The 13936-nt window shown below is 41.5% G+C and overlaps 1 protein-coding gene across 6 annotated transcripts in view; it reads right to left on the bottom strand.

The window, feature by feature from the left end:
* Positions 1-9699: 9699 nt before the first annotated feature.
* LOC143481751 (NACHT, LRR and PYD domains-containing protein 3-like) overlaps positions 9700-13936 on the bottom strand; it is a 29231-nt gene continuing 24994 nt past the window's right edge. For all 6 annotated transcript variants that reach the window (XM_076979888.1, XM_076979889.1, XM_076979887.1 and 3 more), the window contains 2 exons: positions 13303-13479; positions 9700-11873 (listed from right to left, as the gene is read on the bottom strand). In XM_076979888.1, coding sequence (XP_076836003.1) covers positions 11861-11873; positions 13303-13479 — 190 coding nt within the window. In that variant the 3' untranslated portion in view covers positions 9700-11860. The remainder of the gene's footprint in view (positions 11874-13302; positions 13480-13936) is intronic.

The raw sequence follows: 13936 nt of genomic DNA, 5'->3' as shown, positions 1-13936 counted from the left end.
TTAGCGTCATTTATTTATTTTTACTCATACAGCATAGTAATATAATATTTTTTGTGTTTTCTTGTGTTTGACTGATATTTCGTTCGTGTAAATAAGATATTTCGTTTGTGTAAATAACTTAGCGTCATTTATTTATTTTTACTCATACAGCATAGTAATATAATATTTTTTGCAGTGTTTATGCTTGTGTTTGACTGATATTTCGTTTGTGTAAATAAGATATTTCGTTTGTGTAAATAACTTAGCGTCATTTATTTATTTTTACTCATACAGCATAGTAATATAATATTTTTTGCAGTGTTTATGCTTGTGTTTGACTGATATTCACGGATTGCCGTGAACCATTATCACGGGTCCAATCAACTTTTATTGTTCCCGTGTATGCAGGGGATTAGCCCGGTTTCGGTTTCGGCGTTATGTGTGAAGCGCCACCTATTATAATAAAGTATAATTAGTATGCGCTGTTGTGGGTGTGTTCTTCAGAGTCATGATAAAAGCTGAAACCCAAAGGCAGGCGACTTACATTTTCACTACTATCCTGTGTGGAGACGACGCAAAACACCATGGCAAGACAGAGGACGTTCACCGGTCAAGAAGTTGCGGCTTTGCTGACCAACGAGGACTGCTGTGAGTCCGATGCGGGAGAAGGACCCTCCTGTTTTTTGACCAGCGATTCATCCGATGAAGAAAGAAGCAGTACATCGGATGAGGTACAACAGAGCCCTCCAAGGAAGAGACGGACACAGGCTGACACCACACCTGCACCAACCGTACGGGCAAAAGATGGAACTGTTTGGGAGAAGGTTGGCATCGCACGCTCTCGTGTCAGCAGCTGTTCGCCTAATTCAGCATTTGTTGAGCCGTCCGGGCCTACAGAGCATGCAAAGGTATAGTAACTTCATATTTCTTTCCAGTGTTTCTGCTTGTGTTTGAATGATATTTAGTACGTGTAATTTACCTAGCGTCATTTGTTTACTTTTACTAATACAGCGTAGGATCACAAGCAGACTGCAGAGTTTTCTGTGTTTGCTCGACATGGAGATGCTGCGAATCATCACAGACTGCACTGTCCATGAAGCCCGCAGAACAGACAGCAGCTGGAGTTTGTCGGTCAGCGAGTTTATGGCATTCGTAGCAATCCTATTTCTACGAGCAGTCCTCTGTCCAGTTGGAGCGATGTCGGACTGTTGGTCGGCAATGTTCGCTGTGCCTTCGATCCAGGAGACAATGGCACGGGACCGCTACCAAGAAATCATGCGGTACTTGCGCTTTGATAATAAGGACACCCGTGCGGAGCGTGCAAAGAGCGACAGATTTGCTGCGATTTCGGACATCTGGCAGCGATTTGTGAACAACTGCATTTTGTGCTATACCCCAGGCAAGGAACTGACAGTCGACGAGCAGCTGTTTCCGACCAAGGTTCGCTGTCCATTCACCCAGTACATTGCCTCAAAGCCGGACAAGTTTGGAATAAAGTTTTGGGTTGCTTCTGAGTTGAACACAAAGTACATGTGCAACGCCATTCCATACCTTGGAAAGGACCCCGATCGTCCCAAGGGGGAAAGAGTGTCCGAGAATGTGGTGATGAAGCTTATGAAGCCATACCTGGGCAAGGGCAGAACTGTAGCCACAGACAATTTTTTCACATCTCTTTCCCTGGCTAAGAAGCTGCTGGAATGCAACACGACTCTGCTTGGGACAATGAACAAGATTCGCCGAGAAGTTCCTTTGGAAGCCAAAAACGCCAAGGGACGTGAGAAGTTGTCAATGGAGGTGTACAGATCCGATGATGCGCTTCTGACGGTGTATGCCTCCAAGCCCAACAAAACAGTTTGCGTTCTGAGCACTATGCACACGCACGTGGAGATTGCAGACGACCGCAAAAAGAAGCCAAACACTGTGACGGACTACAACCGGACGAAGGTATGCATGTGTTGGCATTGATAAATCAATTTATCATACATGAATGAATTTATTCAAAATATAACATGTACTTCTTTGTATTTGTTCTTTGCAGTGCGCCGTTGACATCATGGACCAGAAGGCGCGTGCATACACAGTGCGCGCAGGAACACGCCGGTGGCCCGTTGCAGTGTTTTATAACATACTTGACCTGGCAGCGATGAACGCGCATGTTTTGTACACGGCATGTACGGGGTCCACAGAGAGTAGGAGAGTTTTTATGTGTACTCTTGCTGAGGAACTCCGTCTTCGTTTCCTACAGGAAAAGGAGTTGAAGAGAACGCCACGTCCTTCGCCTGCTCCTGGAAAGAAGACTACGTGTCAGGTGCAGACAAACTGCAACCGGAACCACAGCATAACCCCGTGCGCTGCATGCGGCAAGTACACCTGTCGCAAGTGTAGGGCAGAGTGTCCCTGGCTGTGTGGCAACTGTGTACCTAAAACTACATGAAGGTACGTCGATAAGTATATTTATATATATATATATATATATAAATATATTATATATATATACAGACAACCAATCACACACACATATATATACACACACACTATTATTTGAACATAACCAAAAATCTCTTCTCTTTCTGTTCCACAGTCGCACATCATGAAACCCGGTGTCACGGTCTGCCCCGCATCTCCTGCCATTTCATGTCTGTTTCCGTGTTAGTCCTCTGTTTATTTCTCGTCGTGGTTGCTGGTTATTTTTCTCATGGTTGCTGGAATTGGATTCCCGTTCTGTTATGACCCATGCCTGTGACATTTTCACAGAATCAATTTATACATGAATGAATTCGTTCTAAATATAACATGTACTTCTGTGCGTGCATACACAGTGCGCGCAGGAACATGCCGGTGGCCCGTTGACCTTGGCAGCGATGAACGATGAACCTGCCGCAAATGTAAGAAAGAGGGTCCCTGGCTGGTACACATGAATAAATTCGTTCAAAATATAACATGTACTTTGTTCTTTGCAGTGCGCCGTTGACAGACATCATGAAGGTGCGTGCATACACAGTGCACGCAGGAACACGCCGGTGGCCCGTTGCATGCAGCGAGTACACCCTGGCTGTGTAGCAACTGTTGGCTACAACTACATGAAGGTACGTTGATAAGTAGGCCTACATACGTAACACCACATATGTTACGTATTTTTGTCTTCTGAAAGATTTTATTCAAAATGTAAGGTGTACCTTGAATTGTTCTCCACAGCATCAACGCGTGTGTTGCATGCGGCAAGTGCATCTGGCGAGTACACCCTCAACTTCAAGACACCCTCAACTTTCTTGACATTCCACTTCAAGAAACCCGGAATAGACATCCATGTTTGATCAAAATAAAGTTGTTTTACAGCACATGAATTTGTTCTTCCTGTCTTTTCCTCTCCTTTTCCAGTCTGCTGTTTAGATCACAACATTTATCAGCCATATATATAATTGCGCCATATAATTTCTTAGCTTTTCAAACGCGAATTCAAACGCGGAAACAGAAAGTGTAACAAATATTATATAGTGTAGTAAATATACAAAGAGCTTCAAACAATATACAAAGAGGTTCAGACAATTTTATTTATTTTTATTGTTTGACGGGACTCATTTGAGAAACTCTCTACGTGCGCTTGAATTGTATCTTTTGAAACACGAGTCTACAAAATTTCCGCTGTTTGTTGTAGGATCGGTAACATATACAGTCTGCTTGTTTGTAACCAAGTTTTTCGTGAAGTATCACGTTTGGTGCCTTGTATGAGCTTGGAGGTGAGCCGCTTGTGCTTTGGCAGGCGTATGAGCTGGGGGTGAGACGCTTCCACCGCATTACCAAGACAATGGGCGTTAATCTCTTCACAGCAGGGGAGTGGGCTACATGGACCTTACTAAGCCTTGCGAAAATTTTCGCGGCCGTCGGGTTCCTAGTGTTAGTAAGTACTTGATTCAGTTCAATTAAATACAAAAGACTGAATTCATACTGCTTACACGTCTCTTTTTGATTTCAGGACAGTACCAACTAAATTTGCCAACACTGGGCTGTTCTCAGTGCATGAAAAGCTGGACCACTGGACTTGATGAACTAGTACAATGTGGAAATTGGCCTGCTACCATCAACCACCAGACCATCTTCCATGTAGACCTGTTCCAGTCTTTACCTGCTACCATCAACCACCAGACCATCTTCCATGTAGACCTGTTCCAGTCTTTCCAGGATCTGAAGCAGCTGGCTCCTGGGCTTTCTCATCATGCATTTATTGGCATGCTTGATGAAAGAACAGTCTTTTGGCAGAGTAAGTGTGCATCATATTTCTTTGTTGTAGATCAGGGCCAGTCTTATCCACACAGGGTCACTGTGGCTGCAGATGGTCTTATCAAGCAGAACCTATATCTATTTGTTTAAAATGTGCTGTAGAATACATTTATCTTGCATTTTAGAGTATTCTCTCATTTGTGCATAGAAGGTATGCAACCTTGGTTGGGGTGAAAAATGCCCACATGAGGTTTTTACATGCCCATTTGCAGGTTAAAATGTGTTGGTGGTTCTTGTTATATTTTGAGGTAAGGAACTCTGGAGATGGCAAAATTCTGCAGCAGGATGGTGTTCCTTCTCATACTTCAGCCTCCACATCAAAGTTCCTGAAAGCAAAGAAGTTCAAGGGGCTCCAGGATTGACCAGCCCAGTCACCAGACATTAACATTATTGAGGATTGACCAGCCCCGTCACCAGACATGAACATTATTGAGGATTGACCAGCCCCGTCACCAGACATGAACATTATTGAGGATTGACCAGCCAGGTCACCAGACATGAACATTATTGAGGATTGAAAGATGAAACCAAAAAATCTTGGTGAACTCTGGAAGTCCTGCGAGACTGATTACTTTGCCATTGCAGATGACTTCATCAATAGTTTGAGTCATTGCCAAGATGTATGGATGCAGTCCTCCAAGCTCATGGAAGTCATATTGATATTAACTATTTTTCTAATGTTATTGTAACATGTTTGTGTATTCAAAATAAAGTATGTGTATAATTTCAACATTATTTTGTATACAAGACCTAATTAATGATAAAACTCAATGAATGATACAAAACCTCTTTTGGTATAATAAGCATAATCTAGAGAGCTTTGCCTTACATATAAGCTATTTAGTTAGAGTTAGTGGTTAAAGTTCTGTTATGAAATACATTAGATCAGCTATTATTTATTATTCGTATTATTATAGACTTTAAGCTAAGTAGGCTTCTAAGGGGTCTAAGAAAAGTAATCAACTCAACCCCAACACTGTTAAAAAGCTTCTTTAAAAAAAAATTTAAATCAGTAATTTATATTTGTTCCATCTGTTGCAGTTTCCTGTCTTTCAGTTCCATAAGCACTCTTGTACTCCCAGTTCCACAAGTATTTATTTTAAGTATTTATTTTAAGTGTTCAACATCACATCACTCAAATAATAATATTTCCATTTAAAAACACACTTTTATATTCATTGAGAGGTGGCAAAAATATTTTATTTCTTACACAGACATTCCAGGATTCTCTGACTCAGAATTAATTGAGTCTGTCATATATCCTTTTGCACAGCAGGTGTCACTAGTGAGAACGAGTCACCGAGGCTTCGGGTAATGAACCTTTTGGTGAACCTTTGAGCCCATTGGTTCCTGAAGCCTCGTTTGGCCATCACTACTTGGCTCACTCGGCTCCCAGTTCAATCAACTGAAGTCTTTCCTCGGCCAGTGACTCACTCTGCTTCTTTGCTGCGTGCTTGTCAGAGTCCGGAGCAGCGTCCGCGTGTGGCATCCCTTGTCCAAACTTCCGCTCTGTCTCTGCACTCCAATGGGCTGTTTTAACGGCAATAATTAGTTCCGCCCACATGTTACCAACTCCCAGTAGCAGCTGCAGCCTATTTACAAATAATGTCTCAATGCTGCTGCAACCCATCAAAATTAAAGTCCCACCTTCAACAAGTAATGGTAAAATATATACAATGTAAATAAAATAAAATATTTAAAATTTTGTCACCCGTGACGTGTGTGTGTGTGTGTGTGTGTGTGTGTGTGTGTGAGTGTGTGTGTGTGTGTGTGTGTGTGTGTGTTTGTGTGTGTATAAGTAATTCCCAAATGGTACTGACAAAGCAAGACAAAAGTCTTAATTTCTCCTTGCTAATTTGAGCACATAAGGCACAAGACCTGCCAGAATTTCTTTATTATTTTATAATCAGTTCATTGGGTGGAGAAAGAATCAAAAACCGAGGTTTTCTAGGGAAGAAACATAACACACAGGCAGAACAAAAAATAATATGAGCACACGTGTGATGGAAATTTTATGATTTCCATTTATGCCAGGCTTTCTATATTAAACACATTAGATGTATATGTTAGGGCTCTTTGCATATATGTGTGTTAATAATGGCTTCAGTAGGCCTCAGATGTGTGTGTGTGTGTGTGTGTGTGTGTGTGTGTGTGTGTGTGTGCTCCCTGGACGGCCTCGCCTCAGTCAAAATCTGATGTTCCTCTGATGTTCCTAAATTGACCTCGCCGGTCCCCCCTAATCTCAACTTGGAAGGGGCTACGTCGGCACTCAGTCCGTCATGCCATCACGAGAATGCTGAGCGTGGAGGGGGCATGCGAGTGAAGGCCAATATACATCTGTCCAATCAGTGTTAATTATGTCATGTTTACCCAATCATATTCTGTTAATCACCTCATTTTCACCTCGTGGACACCGTGTGTGCTTATGATTAAAGTATAAAAGATGAGAGTTCCCAGGGGGGAATGGGCTCTCTGTGGCAGATGCCTTGTACCTCTGTAACAGGGGTCTCTGGAACTAATCCATACTTGCTTAATTAATCCATACTTGCTTAATAAATTTATTTTACTCTATTATCTTACCCAACTGCTTCTGACTTTTATTGTGCTTACCATTTAAGGGTTACAGAATTTCAACCACACGCTCCCCAGATGTTACAGGAAACCATTGATAAGGGGCTTGTGGTCCTCACCTGGCAACTTCCTCTCGTTTTCCTGATGTCTTTTCTGCCTGCAACCTTTCCTGTGTGAAACCTACAAAACTCACCCACCTGCACCTTACAGGTTCTGCTTCTAGATGCACACATGCAGTTAGGGCTTACTAATCCACCACATATCTGACATTGTACAAACACCTCCTCCCTCTTAACATCCTGACCTGTGTTTGTCTGCTTTATGAATAGAGATACAGACAGATACATAAATCTAAAGTCTTTATTGATCCTCAAGGAAAATGCAGTCATATTGGAAGGACATGAAACATGTTAAATCAGTCTGCATAGTATTGGCATCAACAGCCAACATTTGTGTACTGTGTGTACAGGTCAGGAGTGAGTGTGTGATGTCCAGGTCAGGTGTTTGGAGTGTGTGTTCAGGTCATGTGTGTGTCCAGCAGGTCAGATGCTGGAAGACATGGGCAGGACACATACTCACACTAAAACACAATCATGGAGACTCATATGTACAGTAATGTGTGTGTGTGTGTGTGTGTGTGTGTGTGTGTGTGTGTGTGTGTGTGTGTGTGTGTGTGTGTGTGTCCTGGTGTCCAGAAGCTGTAAGACATGTGGATTACTCACAGTCCTCTACTGCAGTCATGATCACTAACACACACAACCATGGAGACTAATATGTACCTATGAGTGTGTCTTTTTTCCTCCTTGTGTGTGAGACTCATACCAGGTCAGAGTGGGGGTCAGATGCTGTAAGACAGAACAGAACCATCAGACATGAACACACACTCATCACAGCCAGACATCACACTATGATATCATGCCTTAGTTTATGTACATACAAAATGTCTGCAATCACTCCCATTCTGAAGAAAGCTTGTCTGGATACAGCCACCCTTCAATCCACCACCCAATCCCTAATCCCCCTTTAGCTATGCTGTTTGAAAGAGCCTTTTTGAACAAGTACAATATTCTTCCATACAGTCTTTCTGAACCTTTACAATATGCATCCATGCAGCGTCGGCTGCTTTAAGCTTTAAGCTTCCACATGAAGAAAGGGGTCTGCTGAGCTGTCATTACCAGGCTGGAGGTGTTAGGGTCAGAACCTTTAGATCTGGTGAGGTGGAATCCCAGGAATCATGTAGGACCGTGTTTACGTACTCTTGAGAGAGGGAGATGAAGGTGAGGGAGGTAGAGCCTCGTCTTTAATGTCCATAGTGTATAAATAAACAAAAGGTAAACACAGGCAATGGTGGATAGTCCAAGGTGCCCAGAGCACAACGGACTGAATAAAAACACTCAAATTCACTTAAGGAGCAGACATGCAGTGGGCAACATTCCAGTCATGTATCTCTTTATGGCTTTTCTGGTAAACTCCAAATACTCAGGAGTGTGTACACAAATCTGACAATGTTGTTCTGGCACTAGGAAGTCTGGCTTTGCAACAGCTGGAAAAGGGCAACTTGATCTTCTATGAGGAAGACCTGAGAGAGTGTGGCATTGATGTCAAAGAAGTGTCAGTGTACTCAGGAGTGTGTACCCAGATCTTCAGAGAGGAGTCTGTGCTGCACCTGGGGAAGGTGTTCAGCTTTGTGCATCTGAGTGTTCAGGAGTTTCTGACTGTCTTATATGCATTTCTCTCCTTCATCTCCAACAACACAAATGTGTTGGAAAAGAATAGAATAGAATAGGTACTTTATTAATCCCGAAGGAATTTAAGTTCTCAGTAGCATTCAGCAGCAATAACATTACACACAATAGAAATATTGCATATTTAAATTCCACACATGAAATAGGTATAGAACAAAAATAAATAAAAATAAATAAATAATAAATAAATAAAACAAAAATATCAGTAATATTAATATTATTTAAAAAACAGTACTACAGTTGTATAATGTGCCACAGATGATTCATAGTCCGCCTTTAGTACTCCAAGTTGCTCCATGTTAGAACACACATACATGGCCAGTTTATCTACCTGCTTGCATTATAAAGTCTGATTGCACGAGGAACAAAAGACTTCCTGAATTTCTCAGTGGAGCACCTAAGAGACAGAAGTCTGTCACTGAACTTAAATCACTTCATTTGACCCACATACCTTCAAAAGGACATCAATGACTGACTTTCTTTTTTTTTAACATCAATGCCACAGAGTGTCAGGTCTTGATCATATAAGTCTTGGGGATCTCTCCACTCTCTGCTTCATCCAACATTCTCTCTAGAACAGTGGCTGCAATCCAACAGAAGACTGGAATGTGGCACATGATGTAGAGGCTTCTTGATGACTTCATGTGTGAGATGATTTTATTGGCCAGGGTCTGATCTAACTCAGTTACTAACTTATGTCCATATACAGGGTGTAACACCTCAACTAAAGGAAGAGGAACCTATTACAGTTACTAACTCATGTCCATATACAGGGTGTAACAGTCCCTCCTCCACCACTCCTCTCCCCTACGTGTTTGCTTAGTGTTCATGGTGGGTGTGTCTGTCAGTCTTTCTGCCACACCCACTGTGCTATGTGTTTGTTGAGAGCTGGACCTGTGTCTTTTTTTCCCTCATTTTTTGTGTGTATTTAAATCCCTATGTGTAACAAACTTCAGCAACTTGTGTCTTCACTGGCAAAATACATTATGTAGCTGTACAGTGAGGGATGTACACTACTAAACTAAACCAGGGCTACTGTGACATATGTGAGAAAACGGGAAAAAAATAGAGAAACAGACACTCACAGATCCAGATACAAGGAAGTTTAATAAAAGCAATCCAAATATCAGCCAGGTAAAACAGGCAAGTCAATTTCCAGAGAGCAATAAGAAACGTGACAAAAAATCAGTGCAAAAAACAATGCAGAGTTATAAACTGACAAATGCAAGGCAGACAATATTAGGTGAAGGTAGAGGCAAAAATCCAGGAACTATCATTAATAATTACTCCGTCACTGACAATCACATTCGAGTTCATGTTCAACTTCCATGTTTTGATTCACCTATGTGTTTGATTCTTTTCTGTTTCCATGTCCATTTACCCTTCACCATTTGAGTTTGTGTTTAACTTCTATGTTTTGTTTCATATGCGTGTTTGCTTTCTTTCTGGTTCAATGCTACTCATTTACTCTTCTTCATTTGTAATTCTCACCTTACTCATTTATTCTGTATTGTTCTGTATATTTTATAACACAGGTGTGTTATTGTCACTGGTCATTTTATCTCCATCCTTACATCTGCAAGTGCTGATTTCAGCACCCTGTGTTCTGTGCCTTCACTACTTTCCTTGTTTGTTTGTATGTTGGTTGTCCCTGTTTGTGCTCCCTGTCTTGAGATTTGTTCCAGTCTCACACAGATCCATTGTCAACAGAACAAGGCTCTCTTAATAAATGCCTCAATAGCGTAATCACGTAAAGGAGCCGTAATCATGCAGAACAGACTCGAACAGTACACGAAACACAAGGGAATGGCAATAAAGGAATTACACACACATGGCAGGAGCGACTACAACTGTACAACTACATAAACAGACACAGGGCAACTTAAGCTAAATAACACACATAATTACACACATAACAATCATCACATAACATAACCATAACATAACACAGTTCAATACCGGATCCGCAGGGGCTCATGGGTAGCTAGCGTCGTCCCCCATTGGACCGATGCTACAGTATTATTACAAGTTACATTTTTTATATATTTAATTTTGTCAGCCAGAGTGTCCCATGTATTATATTATATTACCAAAGGTATTCACTCACCCATCCAAATGATCAGTATTAGGTGTTCCAATCACAGGTGTATAAAATTAAGCACCTAGACATGAAGACTGTTTTACAACTTTTGTGAAAGAATGGGTCGCTCTCAGGAGTTTAGTGAATTCCTGCATTGAACTGTGATAGGATGCCACCTGTGCAACAAATTCAGCCATGAAATTTCCTCACTCCTAAATATTCCACAGTCAACTGTCAGCTGACAGAACTTCATGGAATGGGTTGCCATGGTTGATCAGCTGCGTCCAAGCTATACATCACGAAGTGCAATGCAACGCGTCAAATGCAGTAGTGTAAAACATGCCACAACTGGACTCTAGAGCAGTGGAGATGTGTTCTCTGGAGTGAAGAATCACACTTCTCCATCTGGCAATCTGATGGATGAGTCTGAGCTTGGCGGTTGTCAGGAGAAAGGTACTTGTCTGACTGCATTATGCCAAATGTAAAGTTTGGTGGAGGGGGGATTATGGTTTGGGGTTGTTTTTCAGGAGCAGAGCTTGACCTCTTAGTTCTAGTGAAAGAAACTCTGAATGCAACATACCAAAACATTTTGGACAATTCCATGCTCCCAACTTTGTGGGAACAGTTTGGAGCTGGCCCCTTCCTCTTCCAACATGACTGTACACCAGTGCACAAAGCAAGGTCTATAAAGACATGGATGGCAGAGTCTGGTGTAGATGAACTTGACTGGCCCGCACAGAGTCCTGACCTCAACCCGATAGAACACATTTGATATGAATTAGAGCGGAGACTGAGAGCCAGGCCTTCTCGTAGGTGAGCCTGCACCTGTACTCTGGTGATGTGACAATAAATCTGATTTGATTTTATTTGTTCCCATAGACCCTTTGTGTCTAGACCCAGCAAATGTATTGGTCGTTTGTCCCTTACCTGGCCCCCAGGTGATAACCCTGGTACCTTTAATTAATCCTGTCTCGCTGCACAATTGTGTCCACCTCCTCTAAGTACCCCGTTACAATCATGCAATGAATGGCAAGGGAAAACCACAACACAACAGCTTAGTATTAACACTTTGCTCAGGGAGAAATGGCAGTACTTCTCCACAAGGAATAGGTACAGTATGTGTGTGTTGTCCAGATGCTGCAAGACGTGTGTTTGATTTTCCTCTTCCCTGTATATGAGTTTCAGACCAGGTCAGATCAGATCAGCTTCATAGTAAGATACTGTAAGAGAGAATATGATAGGACATAATCAACAGACATGAACACACTCATCACAGTCAAACATCAGTTAAGTTGCCATATTGTCAATTGCAGTGGGGAACCGTCAGGGCCCTCTACGCTCTCTCAGAGGGTCTAAAATGTTCTTAAAACATAAATATATATAATTTATCCAATTTTTAAAAATCTACTTACAGTTGGACAATCGACATCTAAACAATTACAAAAATATAAGCAAATAAATTATTCACCCGTGTCTATTCAATCTGTGTTGGAAGGTGAGGGGTTAAGTGGAAGCCTGTGAGCCTGTGTCTCCCCCTATCAGCACTGTGATGCTTCCGCAGAATGTTGGTGATTGGTGGGCCCGCTGTTCGTTTACAGAGGGCCAGGCCGTTATAATTCAGCACAATACCAGTTTCAAATGACAGTAAAATTGACCAATCATATCTTCCCTCTTAGTGGGCTGTCGTTAGCGTACCACCGCTAGCTAGTTTCTATTCATTCCTTTGATGCCCTCGTGCGCGTTGTTTACATATTCCGCTCCTGGAGCTGTGAACCTTATTTTGTTTGGAACCTTATTTTGCTTATGAAGTCATCTAGTACAGATGTTATTGTTTATTGCGTTTCTAAAACTGTACTGTCGCTTTTTTTTTATTGCAGTTAATTAGGAAAGGAAACAATTTTTTTCGGGAGCGGGCCCAGGTTTAATGGTCACGGTTCGCTACTGGTCAATTGTGATTTTCACTCCAATCTAAATCTAAAGAAAATGGAAGCACAATGTCAACTTAAGTTTATTGGTAATTCTCCCCCCCCTCTCTCTTTCCCTCTCTCTCTCTCTCTCTCTCTCTCTCTCTGATGTGACAAACGAAGTAGGAAACAACACTTTTAGGAACATTCAATCTTCTCCTGGTTTCTGTTAGGAAGCTGTGTAGATTTACCCTAACTCTAAGGTAGGTTTGTGAATGTTATTTTCTTTCATTTGAGAGTTAGCGCATATATTTCTGTTTTGATCCTCTTATTTTGAGCATTAGGCTGAAACCAATTCTTCTTTTGTTCAAAATCAATTATTAATATTTCAGCTCTCCCATATCGAGTATATCCCTTTTCACCTCTTAATTTTTTTCTACCTGTTACATCTACAGCATTGAGTGGTCGTTACAATGTGAGAGTAAGTAAATGAGGGTGTGTGAGTGTGTGTTAGTGAATGATGGTGTGTGTGAGTGAGTAATAGTGTGTGTGTGTGTGTGTGTGTGTGTGTGTGTGTTTATGTGGGGTTACTGATTGTGTGTGTGTCAGAAAGGGGAATACTGACAGTGTGTGTGTGTGTGTGTGTGTGTGAGAGAGAGAGAGAGAGAGAGAGAGAGAGAGAGCATGAGGATTTACTGACTGCATGTGTGTTTGTGTATAAAGAAACAGTGAGACAGTAACTCACTGTAGCTTCTCCAGTGTACAGTGTGGATCATTCAGTAGAGCAGATAGCTGCTTCACTCCTGAGTCTCCTGGTTCATTGTAGTTCAGATTCAGCTCTCTCAGGTGTGATGAGGGGTTTGACCTCAGAGCTGAAGCCAGAGCAACACAGCCTTCCTCTGGAATACTGCACTCAGACAGACTGTAAAGGGAAGGAGAAAAACTCCTCACGCTTACAGCTCAATACACACACACTCTCATACAGTGTTGTATAAAGTATTCGAGACCCATACTTGAGTAAACGTACAAGTACTCTATCAAAAAATTGACTTGAGTAGAAGTTGAAGTGTTCTTTAAAAAATTTACTTAAGTAGAAGTACAGAAGTATTCAGCATTTTTTGTACTTAAGTATTGCAAGTAGTTTAGTCTAAAATTTATTACTCAAGTACTGAAAGTAAAAAGTACAAGTATTGTGTTATGAATTAATTAAAGAAAGCCGTCAAAGTTTGATTATCAATAGTTTTTAAATATCACTTACAAATCAAAGATGTTATTGCCAGCTAATATTAAGTGAATTCTGCAGCACGCCATGAACATAATTAGGTTAGTTAGCTAAGATACCTAACCTAAGTCGCTCTTCTGCTGTTACCAAACACTGT

The sequence above is a fragment of the Brachyhypopomus gauderio genome, chromosome 18, assembly GCF_052324685.1.
Source record: "Brachyhypopomus gauderio isolate BG-103 chromosome 18, BGAUD_0.2, whole genome shotgun sequence".
In the NCBI taxonomy this organism is placed as follows: domain Eukaryota; kingdom Metazoa; phylum Chordata; class Actinopteri; order Gymnotiformes; family Hypopomidae; genus Brachyhypopomus; species Brachyhypopomus gauderio.
Note: the sequence above shows the minus strand (reverse complement) of the source record. Positions and strands in the feature narration are given on the sequence as shown.